Source organism: Odontesthes bonariensis, chromosome 19, assembly GCF_027942865.1.
Source record: "Odontesthes bonariensis isolate fOdoBon6 chromosome 19, fOdoBon6.hap1, whole genome shotgun sequence".
Taxonomy (NCBI): Eukaryota; Metazoa; Chordata; class Actinopteri; order Atheriniformes; family Atherinopsidae; genus Odontesthes; species Odontesthes bonariensis.
The window spans coordinates 15,420,853-15,441,711 of NC_134524.1; the positions used below are offsets into that span (position 1 = coordinate 15,420,853).

At 40.1% G+C, this 20,859-nt stretch overlaps 1 protein-coding gene across 1 annotated transcript in view; it reads left to right on the forward strand.

The window, feature by feature from the left end:
- plcb3 (phospholipase C, beta 3 (phosphatidylinositol-specific)) overlaps window positions 1–20,200 on the forward strand; it is a 60,930-nt gene extending 40,730 nt beyond the window's left edge. The window contains exons 4-34 of the mRNA XM_075451424.1: window positions 239–373; window positions 600–679; window positions 765–818; window positions 1,041–1,113; window positions 2,365–2,465; window positions 2,653–2,819; window positions 3,596–3,742; window positions 3,964–4,121; window positions 5,027–5,109; window positions 5,244–5,328; window positions 5,965–6,115; window positions 6,241–6,342; window positions 6,437–6,501; window positions 6,578–6,674; window positions 7,955–8,039; window positions 8,634–8,758; window positions 9,064–9,218; window positions 9,316–9,477; window positions 9,578–9,677; window positions 9,832–9,936; window positions 10,724–10,818; window positions 10,990–11,128; window positions 11,595–11,636; window positions 11,801–11,910; window positions 12,083–12,192; window positions 12,511–12,670; window positions 13,459–13,535; window positions 13,710–13,799; window positions 13,938–13,995; window positions 14,203–14,289; window positions 15,035–20,200. Of these exons, the coding sequence (XP_075307539.1) occupies window positions 239–373; window positions 600–679; window positions 765–818; window positions 1,041–1,113; window positions 2,365–2,465; window positions 2,653–2,819; window positions 3,596–3,742; window positions 3,964–4,121; window positions 5,027–5,109; window positions 5,244–5,328; window positions 5,965–6,115; window positions 6,241–6,342; window positions 6,437–6,501; window positions 6,578–6,674; window positions 7,955–8,039; window positions 8,634–8,758; window positions 9,064–9,218; window positions 9,316–9,477; window positions 9,578–9,677; window positions 9,832–9,936; window positions 10,724–10,818; window positions 10,990–11,128; window positions 11,595–11,636; window positions 11,801–11,910; window positions 12,083–12,192; window positions 12,511–12,670; window positions 13,459–13,535; window positions 13,710–13,799; window positions 13,938–13,995; window positions 14,203–14,289; window positions 15,035–15,340 (3,504 nt within the window). The 3' untranslated portion in view covers window positions 15,341–20,200. The remainder of the gene's footprint in view (window positions 1–238; window positions 374–599; window positions 680–764; window positions 819–1,040; window positions 1,114–2,364; window positions 2,466–2,652; window positions 2,820–3,595; window positions 3,743–3,963; window positions 4,122–5,026; window positions 5,110–5,243; window positions 5,329–5,964; window positions 6,116–6,240; window positions 6,343–6,436; window positions 6,502–6,577; window positions 6,675–7,954; window positions 8,040–8,633; window positions 8,759–9,063; window positions 9,219–9,315; window positions 9,478–9,577; window positions 9,678–9,831; window positions 9,937–10,723; window positions 10,819–10,989; window positions 11,129–11,594; window positions 11,637–11,800; window positions 11,911–12,082; window positions 12,193–12,510; window positions 12,671–13,458; window positions 13,536–13,709; window positions 13,800–13,937; window positions 13,996–14,202; window positions 14,290–15,034) is intronic.
- The last annotated feature ends 659 nt before the right edge of the window (window positions 20,201–20,859 follow it).

Here is a 20,859-nt window from a genome sequence, read left to right on the forward strand (position 1 = left end):
ATCTATAATTGAGAGACAGACACTGCATGTCGAAGGGAGTTGGTGGGCTTTAAAGGAGGAAACGGTCATTTAGGTAATTGGATCAGAGCGCTAAACCACATGCATCACATTTACTGTTCTCAAGAGACCGAGGCATGGGCAAGAGTTTTGTTTGTCTACACAGTGTTCAAACAAATGTTAAGTTCATGATATTGTTTCTGTCAGCGTAAAAAGAAATCCATAAATGTGTGTTTATCAGGAACACAAGACGCGGGAGGTGCTGGGCTTTGGTAAGGCAAACGTTGAAGGGAAGCTGGTAACCATAGTCTATGGCAACGACCTGGTCAACATCTCCTTCCTCAACTTCCAGGCCACGCAGGAGGAGGATGCAAAGGTAACAATGAACACCACTTTCCTATAATGTACTAACATTACCAATATTTTCACCTTCAATTCCTGCATTTTTTTCCCTTCCTTGTGGCCCTCATCCTTGCTTAGGAGTTGTAAAGAAGGATTATTTCCTGTGTGTGATTTACATTGTAAATGGCAGCGGTTTCATTTAGGGACACCAGATTAAAAGTCAAAACAATCCTGTTTTATCCACCCGTGTGCGTTTCCAGATTTGGACAGACGAGCTGTTCACTTTGGCCACAAACATACTTTCCCAGAATTCATCACGGAACAAGTTCCTCCGCAAAGCGTAAGCTTCTTATTCTTTTTCCTTGTCTTGACATTACGCAGGTTTTAGATATTTTACACCCGCTCCGCCTGTCTGTTTGTTTCAGGTACACTAAGCTAAGACTTCAAGTGCATCAGGATGGGAAGATTCCAGTGAAGAAGTGAGAAACGCCCTTACCAACCACTTTTTCAACTCTACACAGAGTTCTAAACGCAAGCGCTCTCTACTTCTTCTTTTTTTCCACTTCTCTGTCTCTCTTTCACTTTCCCTCGTGTCTATCAAAAAAAAAAAGTCTACACATTTATTTTCTTGGTTTTAACAGAGTATTGATTCAAATCTGAATCGCCAGTTTGGTAATATGAACAAACTCTCTGTCTTTCAGTATTCTCAAGCTGTTTTCTGATAAAAAGCGGGTGGAAGCGGCTCTGGAGCAGTGTGGCCTCCTCAACAACAGGGTAATCTGCTACTTAAAATGTGCATAGTATTGCCTCATGCTCATCAATAAGATGAAATGGTGTATCACTCACCCCAGGGTGGGCTGGATACAGTTGCATTCTTTGTGTGCCTTTGCAATGGTGTAAAGGCAACATATAGGTTGCATACCTACAGAAGAGTCCTTTGAAAGCATTTTAATTAACTGTCACATTTAAAGTTTTGGACGTCCCTTGCATAATGGTGGCAACCAAATAGTAAACTAACAACTTCAGTTGAGTCAGGCTAACTGTTTCCCATGGTGCCCATTGTAAACCAAGATAAACTAAGCTTAGCTAAAATAAGATGAGTTTAGATACGCTAAGCTGAACTATGTCATCTGGCTGATGGTTGGGATGCCATATTGGATATTTAAACCAGTGCGCTATCATCTCATCCAGTCAAAGAAACCAAACAAAGTTGTCTTTAAGTTTCCCCTGAGCTGAAAGCTTTATTTAGTTAGCTGGGATATGCTGAAATTGTTGCCAAAATGTGGTTAATTTGTGTTGTTCAACATTTTTCTGTTGATACTAAAAATCACGGATTCCCTAATTCTTTCAAATCTGAAATGATTGTTGTTTTTTTGAAAATCTTTACTCTCTGTTGTATACGGAAACTCTGCTTTGCAGTTTTTAGGTTATACAAGGTTTCTTGTGTCTTGAAGAATAAGTACAATCTTTACAGAAAATCAGTTTGAAGTCACAAGACTTTTCTAACTGAATAAGACTTCTGAACTGTGGTGTCAGCGCCTCTCCTCATGTTGCTGTCATCTGGCGCCTCCTGCTGGTAACGTAGAAGAAGAAAATAAAGCTTTCAAATGGAAGTGGATACCTGACATCATTGTTACGTGGTGCTCCGGTTAGCTCGTTAAAAAGTAAACTTGATTAGTTGTTATGTATAGATTTCTAAAAAGTATATGAGGAGTAAGTTTGTCGTCGGTGTGTTGGTGGAAGCAGATGGCTGACTCTTCACAGAATCAGTCTGCAAAAACCACTCTGTCTCACTTTGTCGACCTCTTCATAGCAAAGAGCAACAACATCTTTTAACGAGTTCACTGAGCAAAAATCCTGTAAAGGAAAGTCGAGGGGAAATTGCTCTCATCATTTTTTTTCTCTTTTACAGGAAATGATTGAATGCTTACATGACTTCATATTTGCATTGTATCCTCTTGCCATTTTCCCTCTGTCTTTCCTTTTGTGCATTTCTACCCAATCCTACTTGTCATCTGTCTGCAGACGGAGGGAATAAAGCCAGATGATTTCACGTGGGAGGCTTTCCAGAAGTTTCTCCACAGTTTGAGTCTCCGGCCTGAAATAGAAAAAATCTTTGAGGAGATGTATGTGACACTGAAATTACACCACTTTTATAAACTCTTGCCGTGATTTTTCATAAGGTTTATTACCTTTCCCTGTTGCTAGAATAAATATTTACCCTCCACACCTTGAATATAATGGGTTACTATAGAAATAATTTTTGCTCCTCAGTCGCACAAAGTTTTTAATACACTTTTGTCTTTGATCCAGTGGCTCCAAGAGGAAGCCGTTCATTGTTTTGGATCAGTTCACGGAATTCATCAACTACAAGCAGCGAGACTCCCGACTGAATGAGGTGCTTTATCCCCCACTGAAAAGAGAGCAAGTTCGACAGATCATGGAGAAATATGATACTAACAGCAGCCAGCTGGACCGAGGTTGGTAATTCTGTTTACGTATTAGTCATCATGCATGCTTTCATGCAGAGCTGCTTACAGTCTGTGATCTTCATTTTTGACTAAATAATGCTGCAAATCAACAACGGCAGCAACAAAACAATAAATGATCCTGCTTGTTTTGCTTCATTGTGTTGCCTTAAGTTCTCTTTAAGGGGTTCTCTGATGTACTCGCTTTTTAAGATGCTGAGAAACACTAAAAACTAATATTGTGTCATTTAGTTTGAAGTTTATGCTGCTGTATCTTTATTTTCAATTGTCCAAAAGCAGCAACAAAACCTAGTTCGTTTGAGGCCCATAGGTGTAAATGTTTCACTGTTTTTGAACATTTTTGGCCTCAGATATAGCAATGCTGCATCCATTTTCACCTCCGCTGTGAAACATTCAGAAGGAATAATTCAGGGTCTGTTTTGGTCCCCTCTGCACAAAATCTATGAAACCGGCAAACAAAGTGAGCTATGAGCAGCTCTGCCAAACGTCCTCTAAGCTGCAGCCTGTAAGATGATCCCACTTCCAGCCCACAGTGTTCAGATCTAACCTGGAGCTTCCCTCTCAGCCTGTTGATGTCTGTACAAATAACTGGAGGCTTTGTGCTCTTTGACAATTTAACGATAGAGCAGATTATGTCAATTTATTCCCCTTTGAAATTTTGATCACAGGAGCAGAGGGATGCTGGTTGATAAAATAGTAATTTGTCATGACAAGTTTCATTGTTTAATAGTCAAAGTAAAAATGCTCTTTTTTGCCACATTTTGCAGACCAGATCAGTTTGCAGTCTTTCACTCGGTATCTGGGAGGAGAGGAAAACACCATTGTACCCCCGGAGAAGCTGGATATCATTGATGATATGCACCAGCCCCTGTCTCACTATTTTATCAACTCCTCACACAACACATACCTCACAGGTAAGAGACTCTCAGAGAGCATACAAAATGGCACAAACAAAAGTTTATTACACTCAATTATAGTGTCTTAATTTTGCCCTGGGGCTCCCATGCTTGCCTATCTCAACAGTAAAAAGCATTACTTTTTATACTGATATGGGCTGCAGAACCTTTTTTCATTTGTAGATTTGTATTCAGTCTTTCAGATTTGAATCTGTAGCTGCGTGTCTGTGTGTCCTTAGTGGGTCAGCTGACAGGTCTGTCGTCAGTGGAGATGTACAGGCAGGTGCTGCTGACGGGCTGTCGCTGCATCGAGCTGGACTGCTGGAAAGGCCGACTGCCGGACGAGGAGCCCTACATCACCCACGGGTTCACCATGACCACTGAGATACCCTTTAAGGTGGGCGTCGCTGCTGTCGGGTGTTCTTTGAGTTTGTGTGGTTTAGTTGTGACAGCTTGTTTAGATTTTCTAAATAAAATAATTTTCTAAATAAAAATATGTGATATGTTAACACTGATGACTAAGTCAGATAAAGCAGCAGCACCACACAAACTGGGTACGACTCGGTTAACTACACAACTTCATTTGAATGTAAGAAATTAAAACGAAAGAGTTTTTGGAATAAACAGCGATCAGCCACAACATTACGACCACAGACATAATGTGGTCATCACAGACCGGTAAAGTGAGCAACACTTCTCATCTTGATCCAATGCAATCTTCTGCTGGGAAAACCTGCATTCTGGGACTCACGTGAACTTCCCTTTGACAACTACCTAAACGTTTCTGCAGACTAATCACCCCCCACAGCCATACAGTATGGCAACACCACTCCCTGAACGAGCAGCTTTCCGCAGAGGGGGAACACTGAGCCGTGGCAAAAGAGCCTGTCAAAGAGCCTGAGCTGTTCCCTGACCCCTAAACTCTCCAGATACCAATCTGTTCGGATCTGATGGAGTCTGTGGGAAGCAAGCCCTATACACGAAGACCCTCCCCACAAGATATAGAGCCCATACAAACCCTTTCTAAGGTCCTGGTACAAGACACTCCAGGACACCTTCAGATGTTCTTTGACCACACCTTGACTGGTCAGAGCTCTTTTGGCAGGATGAGGAGGGCACATTCTATATTAGGCAGGTGGTCATAGTGTTACGGCTGATCAGTGTATAGCCCATTAGAAAATAAAAGCATGTTTTCTTTTTTTTATGACATGAGGCGATCTATACCTTTTATGCTTATTTCATGTAATTCATCTAAGTTCAAATATTCAGATTTGAACTTTAGTCTTTTCTCCTTTACTGCAGGAGGTGATCGAAGCGATAGCAGAGAGCGCTTTTAAGACCTCACCTTACCCCGTCATTCTGTCTTTTGAAAACCATGTGGATTCGTAAGTGGTATCGATATATCTGAGGTTTTTTTTATTTTTGCCCTGTGGTATTAAAATCAACCAAGTATTTGCTCTGAAATTGAATACGCGTAGGGTTAGAGTTTAGAACTGACCTTTGTCCTCTGTCAATTCAGATCTAAACAGCAGGCCAAGATGGCAGAGTACTGCAGGACAATCTTCGGGGACGCTCTGCTCATTGACCCACTTGACAAATATCCGGTATGATTACTAAAGGCTGCTTTTGACTTCATATTCACGGGGGTAATTAACTTGCTGACCATTGAATTAGATCAAATGTCTTGTGATATGCAGATGAGCTCATGGTCTTGATTAATTTTTATCCAGAGATGAGACATCACTCAGACCACAGAGCCCTGTTACACCAGAGCAGAGGCTAATTTGACACTACTGTACTCATCTAAACCGAGAAAATTGGACACGCAAAATCACAGCTGGTCCTGAAAAAATGAGCAAACTAATGAAGCCCAAGCTGTAAATAAGTCACCAAGGTTTGGCTCTCAGAGCAGAGTGGGGCGACATTCAAAATAAGCGCAGTCATCTTTTGTTGTTAGGTAGCACAACTGTTAATTTAGGCTGGTTTTAGGGATTTTTGACTTTATTAATAAAACACTGTGGTTGGCCCTGTGAGTCCTGTGACATTATGGCATCAAATTTGGATTTAGTCACATTTATATTATCATATTAGTTGCTATTGTTAGTTAGCAACTAACAATTAGTTGCTCACCGTGTTTAAAATCTTTAAAGAAAATGTTCATCTGACTTAAACTCCTGGTCTTTTTGTGTCATACCGTTCTACCTCAAAGTTTACTATTTTTATCGTCAATGTGATTTTAGCTGGTCCCAGGTCAGCCACTTCCCTCGCCACAGGAGATGATGGGGAAGATACTTGTCAAAAACAAGAAGAAGCATCACCATCACCGACCCTCCGAGAGCAGCAGCAGCATACGACGCAAAGATCCAGGGGAGCAGTCATCACCTGTTAACGGTAGGAATAGACTTGATTTGAACTGTTATCTCTGTTAATACCAGTCAGTGAGCTATGATCAAGTTAAAGTTCATGTCTATATCCAGAGCTAATTGAAAGCTGACAGATTTTTGTGCTCTGTGTAGACTCCCCTCTGACAGATGGCGATGGAAGCCAGATGCTGTCCAATGGGGAGGAAAATCTGGCTGAGAGGATGGTCAAAGACTCAGAGCCTCGCAAGTCCATCGGTGGGTTCAGCAAAAATGAAATTAATGGCTACAAGTCGTTGCAACACGTTGAACACTGTAACGTTTTTAGGTGTCTTTATCTCATCCTAAACAGGAGGGGAAGGAGAAAGCGAGGAGGATGAGGAGGATGAACCCGAGAAAAAGCCCAATTCTGATGAGGTAAGAGGATAGATGAATGGACTGTTTGACAGACTCATTGGCCGAATGATGGATTAGAGTTATCTGCCTCATTCAGGGTACCGCCAGCAGTGAGGTGAACGCCACAGAGGAGATGTCAACTCTCGTCAACTACATTGAACCTGTCAAATTCAAGAGCTTCGAGGTTGCAACCAGTAAGTGTGTGTGTGTGTGTGTGTGTGTGTGTGTGTGTGTGTGTGTGTGTGTGTGTGTGTGTGTGTGTGTGTATGTTCGTGATGAGGAGGTAGATGAAAACTGAAAAATGCTTTAATTTGTAAGACTGAAACTCTGTGCGTATGTGTGAGGTGAAGCAGGCAGGCCTCTGAGTCATCAGGCAGGCATTTAGGCTGTGCTCAGGTTGTCCACTGGTTTACTTGCCCACTTCACTTTGTATTGTTCACTATGTAGAGGCCTCATTGGAGTCGTAGGAGCAGACTGCTGCTGATGCATTTCTGACACTAGTTGATTGCAGCGTTGCCAAATCTGAGGTGATGGACGAACATTTGCTGTTTTTGGTTGAGAACGTGTTAAATTACCATCGGTCTCCACAACACTGACATAAAACTTTTACAGAAATCTCTGCGTACTTGTGTGTTATTTTTCTTAAAATCACACTGTATCTAATCTACACAAGCACTGAATTCAGCAAAAAGTACGCAATTCATAAATGAACTCTACCCCCAAAACATAGGAAGATATCTAAAAACAACAACTGTTGGTAAACAATTGTTTTTAGAGCCACAGTGGACAAACTGTTTTAGCTTGAATGCTAATATTTAAAAGTGAGCTACATTACATGATTACGGTTTTGCCTTTTAAATCTGGTTCTTCATATCTTACTCATAATATCTTAAGTCCTGCATCTCGGGCAGAAAAAGAGACGAGCCTTCTCCCTGTTTAAATGTCTGACGAGTATTATGCTTACCAGGCATTCTCAGTGGGTAAGAACATTACGAGTAATGAACATTTCTGCTGGCTTTAGCATGCCCTGTCTGCTCCTGGCCACAGTGCAAGATGGTCTTTGTTTTATCAATGTAGTGTACAGCTTCTGTGCATCTCATTAGAAATGTTTTTCAGCTTGTAGTGGATGGATATATTTAGCTGTTGGTTATGGAGAGTAGAACTGGACTGAGGTTTTATTTCAGAGGCTGCTCTTATAGTTTGGGTGTAAAAACACAGTTTTTAAGTCAGAATTCAGAGGCTGTGCATGCAAAATACAGCCCCAGAGCAGGAGGGAGTAAAACATGGTGTTTCAACTCCTTCACATTCTCAACAGAGAATAAATGAACAATTCGAATATAGCTAACGTGTTCTGGCTTAACAGATAATCGTCATTCTTGTTATACACATGGTAGATGATTTTGACAGATGTCTGTAACTGTATCCGTCCAATTTGACTTGCTGTCTCTGTTTCTTCTCTCTTTCCATCCTCCAGAGAAGAGGAAGTTCTTTGAGATGTCGTCATTTGTGGAAACCAAAGGCATGGACACCCTGAAGAGCTTTCCGGTCGAGTTTGTTGAGTATCCTTAAAGGCTTCTCATCCCTTGAGAAGTTGGGCTTGTAAAAAGTATTATTTATGGTTTTGTGCTGATCTGTAAGCCAGTATGTCTTGACTGCCAAGCAGATATCCAGATAGCCTTTAAATGGAGATAGATTTTAAGCTAGTTCGGCATCAGGCGATGGTTTAAATTTGCGCTCGGACTACCAGAAAGCTCATTTTACCAAAAATATCGTTCTGTGCCTCACATAATTTGTGTATCCATTTGCAGTTATCTGTTGGTGGGATTAGGCAAACATTGAATTACAATAAAAAGAAGAACAATAAAATCTGAGGACCAACTTTATCCTTTCTTTGGGTCTTAATCTAAACTAAGTTTACTGTATCTATATACAGACATGAGAGTGGTATCAGTCTTCTCTTCCTACTCAGTAACACAAATGGTCATCACAACAAATACTGCACGTCTTATAAGGAGGTCTTTATCTTCCACTCTACCTAACATCACCAACAGATTTTGGTCTTGTGCAGCTTTTAGCATGTAAAGATTCCCTGCCGCACATGTGCGCCGCCCTTTATGTGTAAAGGTTGGGAGTCCCTAACAGTGCTCTTTCAGGTACAATAAGAACCAGCTGAGCCGAATTTACCCCAAGGGAACAAGGGTCGACAGCTCCAACTACTTGCCTCAGCTCTTCTGGAACGTCGGTTGCCAGATGGTGGCGCTCAACTTTCAGACTCTTGGTAAGCACTTTTATGTGACTGCAAGTAAAGAGATACGCTTCCTAAGTCCAGATGACAGTAACAGCGTTTTATATTTATTAAAGGTCGGATTTATGTCCTAATTGTCCTACACTTCTCTGTATTTTCCTCTACTTATTCATATTGTGAGACCTGTTGTCGGAAATAAAGAGTAAATAGTGTCTATCTTGTTTCTGATCTTAGTAGATACCGTGAAATAGTTTATATAAAAAGCCTCTGTAGCTTTCAACACTCAAAAGTCTTTATCTTCCCATTCCCAATTTTGTCACCCTTCTGCCATCTCTCAGACCTTCCTATGCAGGTGAACATGGGGGTGTTTGAATACAACGGCCGCAGTGGCTACCTGCTGAAACCAGAGTTCATGAGAAGGACGGACAAACACTTTGACCCTTTTACAGAAAACATTGTTGATGGAATAGTCGCCAATACAGTCAAAATAAAGGTAAAAATGAACAAAAGAGTTCTTGGTTTGTAATTGTCTGAGATATGCAGGTTTTGTGAGTTTCTATGATAACGATGCATTTTTCTACTTCCACTAGGTGATCTCAGGTCAGTTTCTGACTGATAAAAAGGTGGGTGTGTACGTAGAGGTGGACGTCTTTGGACTTCCGACGGATACAAAGAGAAAGTACAAAACCAAAACATCCAATGGGAACTCACTGGATCCTGTATGGGATGATGAAATGTTTGTCTTCAATAAGGTAACTTGAAGACCAGGCTGAAATTCAGATGTCTGAAATCTCGGTTTCCCTTTCATCTCTATCTCACATCCTCTTTAAACTTCTCTCCCTTCTCATCCAGATTGTCCTCCCTACACTCGCCTCCCTGAGAATAGCTGTGTCTGAGGAAAACGGCAAGTTTATTGGACACCGAATTCTACCTGTGTCGGCTATTAGACCTGGTAAAAACACACTCACACCCAAAACACTCTCTTTCAACAAGAAGTCACTTTATGGAAGCAAAGTCTTTTGTCGCTCAGTGAAAACATAACTCATGGTCTACCTTTTGCCGATGGCCATGAGACAGCTATTTACATGTTTGGTCCTTCCTTCAAGGCTACCACTACATCAACCTGAAGAATGAGCTCAACCAGCCACTTATGCTGCCCTCCCTTCTGGTTTACATTGAAGCTCAGGACTACATCCCAAATGAACACCAGGGTAAGAGCACCAGATTTACCGCCGTGCACCACACAGCCTGACCCTTTAACCATACGACTGGTTGCACATGCCCTCCTTTCTGTCATTGTTGGGCCATACTACTGTAATCATGGTGTAAGGTACAAGACAGCTAACCCAAATTTGATTTCATGGTGACTTCACCTATAAGGTAATTACTTTTCAGCTTAGCATATAATTTGTCTCAAAAGTTAGGACTAACGAAATTAGCCTTCACTGCTCACCTACTCACCAGTGCAACATGGGTTTGAAATGCACTTATTTTCTTGTTTAAAATGCAACGATGCCACTCATGTTGACAGGGGTAAATATGAAGTCAGCAGTCTTGTCATGCATGTACACTCAACTCAACTTAATTTATAAAGCCCTTTAAAAAAGCCGTGGCTGAAACAAAGTGCTGTACATGAGTAAGAACATGAAATATAAGGCATAAAACGTAAGAACAATATAAAAACAATAATAAACAATTACAATATTAAAACAATGAAACAATAACAGAAACAGAGTCTCATGCTGGGTTAAAAGCCAGGGAATAAAAATGGGTTTTAAGACGAGTTTTAAAAATGGACGGTGAAGGGGCTTGTCTTATGTGAAATGGGAGGTCGTTCCACAGTTTAGGACCGGCAGCGGAAAAGGCTCGGTCTCCTCTGAGCCTCCTCCTCTGAGCCTCCGTACACAGCACAATAGACGGCACTATCCCGCATTAAAGGTGGTGTCAGCCTTTCTGTTGATATATCCACAACACTAAGGCATCTTTCTGTACGCTCAGACTACGCAGAGGCCCTGACCAACCCCATCAAGCACATCAGTCAGTGGGCTAAGAGAGAGAGACAGCTGGCTGATCTCATTGTGGACAACAGCGAGGTGAGACACATCCATGTGCCACTGAAAATAATTAAAAGAAAATAAAATCTTGACATTTTGCAGGGGGATTGGAGCATTTGAGTGACAAGGAAGACATCCCCTTTGTTTCTTTTATCAGTACCACGTTTAGTCCCTATTAATTCATGAAGTGTGAATGTTACTTTTGGTCAGCTTGGCACCAGCCAGCTCAGAGAAGGCGAGATCAAAGAATCTGAAGTCATTCCAGCGGATCAACTCCCCTCCCCCGTAAAGCAGCTTATCACGTGCCCTACAGATGAATTCAATGATGTCATCAAGTTGCCTACTCCAGGTTGGTACATCCACAATCGATCAAACACAAACATTCAGCTTATCAGCACATATTCTTATGTCTCATCCTCATACAAAGGGTAATTGGGAATACACAAATGTAATGTGTGTAAAGGGCATTTGGTAAGACAGTTTTTTTTTGTTTTTTTTTCTTCTCATGAACTTTCTTCGGCCGTGTTGGGAAATACATGCAAAATACCAACGTTTTGTGAATTAAAGCACCAAGCCTCGGAGTAATCCGGAGGAGATTTTAGTTACGCATCTCGTTTCAGTCATTTTTTAAAAAAGTGTTATCCTTTTGAACACAAGCTCATGCGGTGAACTTACATTGAAGCCCATATCTCTGTCATTACATAGACATGAGCACACATTATTTTGCTGTCTGTGCATGCTCCGTTTGTCCGTCACCCATCTCACATGTCCTGTGTGTGCGCTTCTCCTGTGTGCGTGCGTGTGCTTGTGTGCAGCACAAACTCAGAAGGAGGACCTCATAGCCACTGTCCTGTCAGGTGAGGTCATCGCAACGCATTCATTTCCATACTGAAAATCGATGCGATCATTTTGTTGCATTGAGCTGCATGAAAAAAAATACCTGTAAGTCCCTTCCATAAGTTGGACTGGGCAGTTCTCTGCAAGGTTTTAATTTCTCTGTCTTTCTCTGTCAATCTTTTAGAAATCCTCGTGCATTCTGTGGAGGAACTGAAGCAGCAGAAGAATTATTTGAAATTTGTTAAGAAACAGAACAAAGAACTCAAAGAGCTGCATAAGAAACACCTTAAGAAGGTAAGTGCAAAACAGAAACACACAAATTTATTCCATCTGTATTTCATTTTACACTCCTCGTGTTGGGTTAAATCCAGAAACTGTTTGTGAAAACTCTGCTGCTCAAGATACATAAACATGATTTCATTTTGCACACGTGCTACAAAACTATTAGTGTTTTTTGCATGTGTAGGTGTGGAATCTGAGTAAGGAGCAGAAGAGCCGCACCAGTCAACTTCAGTCTGACACCCAGAGGAGACGCAGTCAGATCGAGAAACACCTCAAACGCAGCATTAAGAAAAAGTAAGTATAGATTAATGGACAGAGGGGCTTGAAAGCAGGCAATTTTATCCACCTTGGTTTGTCTCTTCGGTACACCTCCAAGCGAGTAAAGTTCCACGCACATGTTGGTCAGGTCTAATGTAAGAATAAAAATAATGTAAGGTTGAAAGAAATTCCAAATCTAAAAAAAGCCACATATATGGATGGATTTAAAATGAAGGTAAAGATGAAAGACAGAAACCCTGAGAAGGAGTGGTCGCAAATTGCAGAGAGAAGCTCCCTGTTGAACTTCTTTGTATGGGTGGCAGCTGATTGAACCTGACTTCATGTGTACCTCAGTGAGCCGCCGGAACCGGTGCAGGGGGAGTTGACTGCATTGGATCAGGAACTTGAGAAGCAAACGGTACAGCTGCAGGAGTGGCAGATGCAGGAACTCCTAAAGCTTCGGCAAAAGCTGCACCTGCTGGAAAGAGAGAAGCAACAAACTCATCTGCAAGAGGTGACAACTGACCCATGAGTTTTTAATGGAAGCCTGACTAATGACTTGCATGGCTTATTAGATTAACATTAGCTTTGATTATATTGATGGAGTATTTAAAAGACTAAAGGTGTCTTTGTTTCTAAAGTATAAGAAAATAACCTTTAACTTAGCTCACCAGTGTTGTTTATGTCGCTATGCATTACGCATAGTAGTAATGTAAGATGAGCCCCAGTCTGCACTATACATCAGGATAAAGGGGTAGGGGCACACTAAGTCAGATTAAAGAGAGAATAAAAGTGTCATGACACAATATTAAGAGCTAAACTGTTTGTTTAACTTTTGTAAATGTCGATGCTTCTGTTCCCAGATGGTACATCAAAGCCAGCCAGATATAATAACATCATGGCAGATATCATGTGATAAGCAACACTCGGGATCTCTTTCCTGACAGCAGATGATGTAACAACAACACAGAAGCTGTATTTGCTCCGCTTTTTTTAAGAAAAGCTGTAAAAACTTGCTTTTGAATCGATGTCTCTCCTGCTGACCAGTAAAAGTTACCATTTTACATCCTCACCAAACTAATGTATTGTGCACAAAAAGTAAGGTTGGATGTTGGTAACATGCGATAAACTAATTGGAGCATATTATGGCCTTTAAGTCTTATTAGTCGGGGGCTCCTTTTTTAAATATAGACTCACTCAGATCTTAAAACACAAAGTGCAATCTAAGAAACTCTGTGGCACTTCAGTGTGTCTGCACAGTATTTTGCTGACGGGTTATCTTCTGCTGGGATGTGTTTTTAGGCCTTCCAAAAGTTAAAGGAGATGGCCCACGAATGTCAAGCATCTCAGCTGAAGAAGCTAAGGGAGACATGTGAGAAGTAAGTGCAGTTATTGGACCATGCGCAGTGTGTTAAGACCATAGATATTTAGCCCCTGCTGCTTTTACTTTCTGCTTTTAGTCCCTGATATGGTATTGCTAAGTCTTAGTTTTCTCTTCAAAACTTGTTAATTGCATTCTTTTGGATGTAATATTGATGCTCAACTGTGTGAAGGGAGAAGAAGGAGCTCCAGAAGATCCTGGACAGGAAACGACAAAACAGCATCAGTGAAGCCAAGAACAGAGACAAAGACAAGGCTGAATCGTAATAAACTTGTTTCCTTTTTCTATCTTTATTTGTGCCTCTAAGCAAACAATGAGGTGATTGTTGTGTATTTAGGCTGTCAGGCCTTACACTTATCCACATTTTTTCTTTTAAACTGTTCTTCTTTACGTTCTCCAGGGAACTGAATGAGATCAACAGGAAACATATTCAAGATTCTGTCACCTTAATCCGCAGGGTAAGGGCCTACCCACACCCTTTATCACCCAGAGTCCTAAAGAGTTCCACCATTTTCATTTTCACAGTGCTCTTTTCAGCTTTTGTAATCATCTCTACTCCACTACCCTCAAACATTATCTTCATTTTCTTTTCTTTTGCTCCTTCTTCATCTATAGATGCTTTCTCCTTAAACCTTTGACTCTTGTCTCTTCTCTCTGCCCATCAGCTGGAGGAGGCACAGACCAGGAGGCAGGAGAAGCTCGTGCTGAGGCAGCGGGAGGTGCTGCAACACATAGACGAAGAGTTTCCGCTGGTGAGCAGCAAAACACAGGCTCAGGGAGTCCATTCTGCCACACAAAGTCAACAAAACGTACCACTCTACTAGGCTGTGTCAGAGACCTTTCTAAAAGCTCTGTGTTCCTATACGGCTCTGTTCAGAGCTGATATCAGCATGTCGCCTGTCTTCCCACCTGTCATTAAAATCTATGCCTGCACGGTCCTTGAGTGACCACTTGGTATTAGATCTCTTTATACGAGGGTTGGCTGGATAAAAAAACTTTGTGGGGCACTTCAACTTTCAGGCCAAATGTCTGGAAAAACTGTTAATTTCTCAGGGATTCGAATGCTCAATAGTGCCACCTGTATGCCTTTATGTACTGTAGCTTTTACTATGTCCACTTCAAATCAGCAGGTGGCTTCAGTTTATGCGTCCCATCACTCCTGCATATGGCTGTCAGCTGAGCAACAAACAGGTCATCAGCAGGTCGAGTGACGTTTCTGTAACATCCAGAATGCCACACATTCATTAACCTGAAATTAGTTAGATGATTGGGGATGTTGCAGTTCTCAGTGTTGGCAAATCTCTGCTGACTCATAAACCAAGGCAGTTTTCTTGATGAATCGGCCTTCATACACAAAGCTATAAACGGTTATTAAGAGGCGTTTGTGGTCACTTCTTAAGAACTCATACTGGCCTCAAAGTTAACAAACAGTTTTTTTTTATCTTACTGTTTCTAAGAAAGCAAGTTTCCTCATTTTAGCTGTGTTTTCTGGTCCAGCTTCAGTCTCAGTTGGAGAAAGAACTGGAGGAGGAGCAGCGGCGACTACCTGAGGAAATCTGCCAGTACCTTCATTTGGAGCTCCAAAACAAAGGTCTGCGAAAAGATGCCCTGTTCTCATCTCTGTCCAATCACAGCAGCCCCTGCTCGGGTCCGGCCTCTAATTGCTCCACACCCTCTCTCCCATCAACACCCAATCGGAGCCCCTGGAACAGGAGCATGGACAATAGCCTTGCCTCGCTGGCTGATTCGACGTCATCATCCAACACACCTGTCCTGTCAGAGGCTGAGATTTCACTCAGTTAGACTTATTACTTGTAAAAAGATACATTCAACAGGGGTCTATAGTGATCTGGGATAGTAATGATAAAGATTATATACTAATTTTATTCTTGTTTTTTTTTTATTATTACAGACTGTTTTGTCTTTGTCTAGAGAGCTGTATTATTTTTTATTATGCCATTTGTTGTTGCATTTGTTGGAATATTTCATAAGATTCATAATCAAACATTTATTATTTTTTTTACGTTATATTTTTTTCTTGCTTTTAATCTCTCCTATCTTTACTCTTTGCATCATTTCCATTTGTCTGTGGCCGTTAAGCTTTGCTGCAGTTTTGCTGCTTTACGGTAAAACAATTGTTGCTAAAGCTTTTTTTTTTAATGTATCTGCTTTAACCAATTTACAACTTTTTTGGAAAGCTTAGAAGTGTTTAGAGGGGTGAGCGGCTAGAAAATAGCTCATGGTATCTAACACACATTCTGTTGGCTTCATTGTTGAATGGAGATGGTCACCAAAAAAGCCGGATATATGTTTGTGGCCACATATGTAGTTGCTTAATGATGGCTTTCTGTCACTGAGAAAGATGAGACACTATTTAAAACACAATTTAAAGATATGTGCTGCAACTGATCTTAAAAAAAACAAAACAAAAAAAAAAACATGTTTTCCACTCTTGCTAGTGAAAACTATCCAGGTGAGAAAAGTAGTAGAAATGAAAGAAAAGAGTGGAGAAGTAATACTCTGATCTTAATCTTTTTCAGAAAGGTTTGAAATCTTGAGTTTTAGCTGTAATAAAAGCAGCTGACCAGTAAGTGGTGCTGCAACCTTATCTTTTTTTTCTTTCAATTTTAAATTGGTAGGTTGAGTTTTCTTTTTCCTTCCCATCTGATAATCCATTTGTACCATACCCTGACACAGAGACACACCCGTTTGGCCATATTTTGCTGCGTCATTTGTCAGAATAAAGCCTACGACTTTTAGCCTTGATTCAAATTCCGGTTAAGGTTGCATGGGTGATGGGTGTGTGTCAGCAGGTTCAAGTGACGTAACAGTCGCTGTCTAGATCCTGTGTAAGCAGACAGCTCTCTCATAAAACTCATATACACACACACACACCTTTTCTCAAGCACAGACAGATGCAGTTTATTGGTTTAGTCTCTGAAATCCTCATCCCATCCAATCCACTCCCTGTTTAGCGAGCAGAAAACACACACATATGCACACACTCTTGGGGCAAACCTCAGTAATTTTTTATAAATATCAGAGATTACCGAACTCTAAGAGATGTCTGTGCATGTGTGTGGCCTGGAGATAATCTCTTGGTGGGACATATGCTTTCAGGGACCATAATACTTCCTTCTAAATGAAGTCTGTTCAATATGAGTGTGTGTGTATCCGTGTATTTATGTCCTCTTGCAGTTAGTTTGCCACTTTGGCAGTCTGGAGAAGGACATTTGCTAAATTAGCAAGTCTTCTGATGATGATTTAAAGCTGCACTATGACATCTTAATGTAAAACTGAGACTCTTTTGGTCTCATGGTAGTTGTTTACTGCTGCTTTTACTTCACTTAAGCCTCAAAATTCCATTACCCTGTTTTTTCCAATTTTTGTAAGTGAACATAGGAAAGGTTTTATTCTAAGTCGAATATGCTCTTTTGGATATTGCACATTCTGTTCAGTGTGTTACATACTCCTGTCCAGCCAGATATTGAATGTGGGATTGTGGTGCACAAACTGAATGGCATGCTGGGTTAAATGCCAGCTTTGACTCTAGCAAAGCTTCCTGTATTTATGTTGTCATTTTTCCTCAATGTCATAGTAGCCTTTTCTCTTTCTTTCCTGTGTTGTCCACTGTGAGGGGTGAAAAGTGGTGGTACTATGTATAGGTAATCTACGTTGATGTTTAATTATATTTGAATTTTACTACTGACTACTAGTGCTGGTTAGTGATGGAGGGCTGGGGGGACAAACAAAAGTGAGCTTAATGTTAACATTTTGACAAAGAAAAGATTGGGGTGTCCTCTCCCACCTTCCTTCTTTCAATGCACTGGCTGCCTGTCTGTCTGATACCCCTATCACACACACACTGCCATGTAAACTGTCATCTGTTTAAATTGGTATTCTAACTACTTTTCTCTATGATGGCTATAGAAATCTGTTGATGGTAGAAAGTGTCCATTCAGGCTGCTGAAAAAGGGAAAGGTTTCATGTTTTAGTATGTGCATGTTTTTTTTTGTTTTTTTAAGGCTTTTTTTAAGGCTGAAATCCTTCTTGAGCTCGTTGTCCTTCAACAGGGTGTTTTTGAGGCCTTTAAAAAAAAAAAAAAAATGTGTTGCTTTAGGACAGCCACAAGACCATGCGCTTTCAGGGGCCAACACTTTCTTTAAATGAAAGGTCTGACCTCTTGAGCTTTGATAAAGACAGATGAAGATTATCTGCTTGTTCGCCGTGTGTGTTGTGCTGCACTGATGTGTAGAGATCAACCTTACTGTGGACTCAGAAGTGTGACTCTCACCAGTCCTCTCAAATCAAAAGCTTCACCAAAAATATCGTGACACATTCCTCCAAGCCATATCCAATGGCAGGTGTTTTAAATGAACATCATGATGTCCTTGACTTTGATTTGTACAGGGTTATCTGGTACTTCAGGTTTTACATGTTTTTTTTGTTGTGGAAAACAAACATGCCTTTTATTTTTTATTTCTATTTTTTTTTTTACATCTTCTTTTGTTAAACTGTAGTTTTGCCACTCTGTTATTGAAGTTTGTGAAACCTTTTGTTCCTGTAATGTAGACATCAATACAAACACCTTTCAATGACATTTAATTTTTGTGGAGAGTAGCAGCAGTTGTCTATTTTTTAAAGGTTTAGTGGCTAAAGGCAAAACAGTCTGGGGACAGTTTAACGATTTGACAGTTTTTTCTTTTCTTTTTTTCTCTCTCTTTGCACTTTGAACTTTAATTTATTTGGTACTTTTTTCATTAAGAATGCAAGAACTCAATATTTGAAAACCATGTATTACTCATCAGATCATGTGATCAAAGTTGTGCAGGAATTAGCAAAAGTAACATTTCTGAACAAAAGTGAGTTTATATTACAGTCTGTCAGCCTTTAACACTTTGCATGTTTAAGTGCGTAGCAAAAAAGTATAATAAGAAGCCAAAAACATTGGAGAAATAGTTTTTGATAGTTGCAACTTTTAAGTGAATGTTTGCCATATTTATGGAAAATTCTAAACAAACTACAGGTACTTCAAATAATTATATTGAGTTATTTCAGCCTGTAGATTTTGCTGAGATGTGGCCTACATTGTTGGTTCTAGATAACATGCCACAGGTTTGTCTTTATAGATCAGCAAAGATTAAATCAAACACCGTAGATTCCCAAAAGAAGAACAATAGATTATTTTATTGTACCTACAATAGGTACCAGGAGATCAAATTGAGGCTTGGAGATGAAGAATGAATTATTACTTTAAACAGTCCAGTGTGGTTTAATCAAAATAGCTTTAATGGTAGGTAGTCTGGTCTGTAATGTACAAGAATAATTTACAATGGGTGTTTCTGGTGGCTTTCAGATTGAATCAGCTTAGCAAGCACAAAGCAGATTGCACGTCCTTTTTATCCTCTTGGTTAACTGTAATGAAGACAAAATGTGCCATACTTTATTTCAAATGATCTTCAGAACCATAGCTGAGTGAAAACTATTTCAAGGTTTAACTTCAACAGTCCGTAGCTACAGTACAGTGTTGGATGAATGAACTAATACTGGATCCCCATGAAATGTGGCACACGTCATTAATTGCACTTCTGAGATTTTCATCCAGTGCCGCCATCCTTTTTTTCATTCCCACTTTATGACCAGTTATATACATATATAGCTGTTATCTTGACTAAAAGTTGTCAGTAATTATTTGCTAAGTTGCTAAACACATAGCTCATGGTAATTCGGCATTATTGTGCTAGTTAACAAATGTGAAGCTCAAAACAAAATGTACAGTTAACTGAGTAGAAAGTGAGTTGGTGTAACTGCAAAGGTTATTTTTGGACTTTATGCTAAACGATAAGCAAGTGCACCATGCAATATATCTCCCAGTCACACAATTACTACACTGCTGTTAGATTTAGTGAAAATGCAATTTGAAAGTTTATGACAGAGTAATTGGACATCAACTAATGAACTTGGCTCTAAAATACTATCCCTTCCGAGCTTTGCCATTGTTTTAGTTCAGTTAACACATGCTACTGTGGTCTTTGCTGCTTTGGCACAGAGAAAGGCATAGCTAACGGCGTTAGCTCATTTCCTTCCAACCAGAATGCAGCCTGGGGTTGTTGCAAGCCAACTATGAGCTTTAACCTGTGATTTCTGTCCTGTATATGTTGAAATGCTCATTTAAACTGATGTACACAATATCGCACTCTCCACACAAACACAGCAGCCAAACTTCAGCGTCACACACAAATACTCTAACTTTCCCCTTATTAAACATTTGGTGACTAGTCTCCCTCAGGCCAAGTCTGAGGGCTCTGACTGTCATGTCCCTTTTCACTTCTTTTTCTCTTAGCCACACTGTCCCATTTCCTCGCCTCCAGTTTCACACAGTAATGCGACCATGTTTTACTTCTGGACTTGATGAAATAATTAAAGCAGCAGTCAAGTGTGTACACTTCAGATAGTGAGAGACAGCATGCAATATACACTAGACAAGATGTGTAGTGAGTTTTGTTGACACTGTATATGTAGTGTATATGATTGTCGGATATAAAGGGAATACTATACATTGATCCAGATGTAATATTTTATTGATCCATCCATATTAATATAAAGTCTATGACTGAACATTCAGTAATAAACTTCAAGCTTCCTGTTATGGAGCCTAACCTCTGCTGTTTGCTGTTTTTCTTTGTGAAGAAGACTGAAAGTGATATCTTTTTCACTCTTGAGGCAGGTGAAATGTATCTATACTATCTACTGTATTTGGAGCAAATGGAATAAACTGTCAAGAAAAAGTACTTAGTCACTGAAGTGGAAACTCCCATATAATATTCCACTTACAAGTAATATTGCCATCTAAATGAGAATACAATCTACTAACAAATGGCTGTTAAATAAAATTATATGTATTTTTCACATGCTATTCAATAAAATAGCAGGTCAGGTTGCATATGCAACAAATATTACAAATGATAAACGTGGAAACTACATGGATAGCTGATATATCATAAGTCATCCTTGAAACAAGCACCAACTGATGTCAAATTTGATTTGATTTATATAACATCCTAAAAAAAATTAAATAAAATACAGGGCACTTTACAAAGAAATACATTTAACTTAACTATAATAATATTCACTTTATCTTAACTGACTTTACAAAAAGATGAAGAAAAAAAGAGATATCACTTCCGCGCATTTATCAGGTGCCCAGACCCATTAAAGTCTAGCTCAGCATATACAGCTAGTCATAAATTTGTTCCACAACCACATTATCTGGGTGTAGGTCCAGTTTTGGGAAGCACAATTTTAGATGCAGTTATATGTTT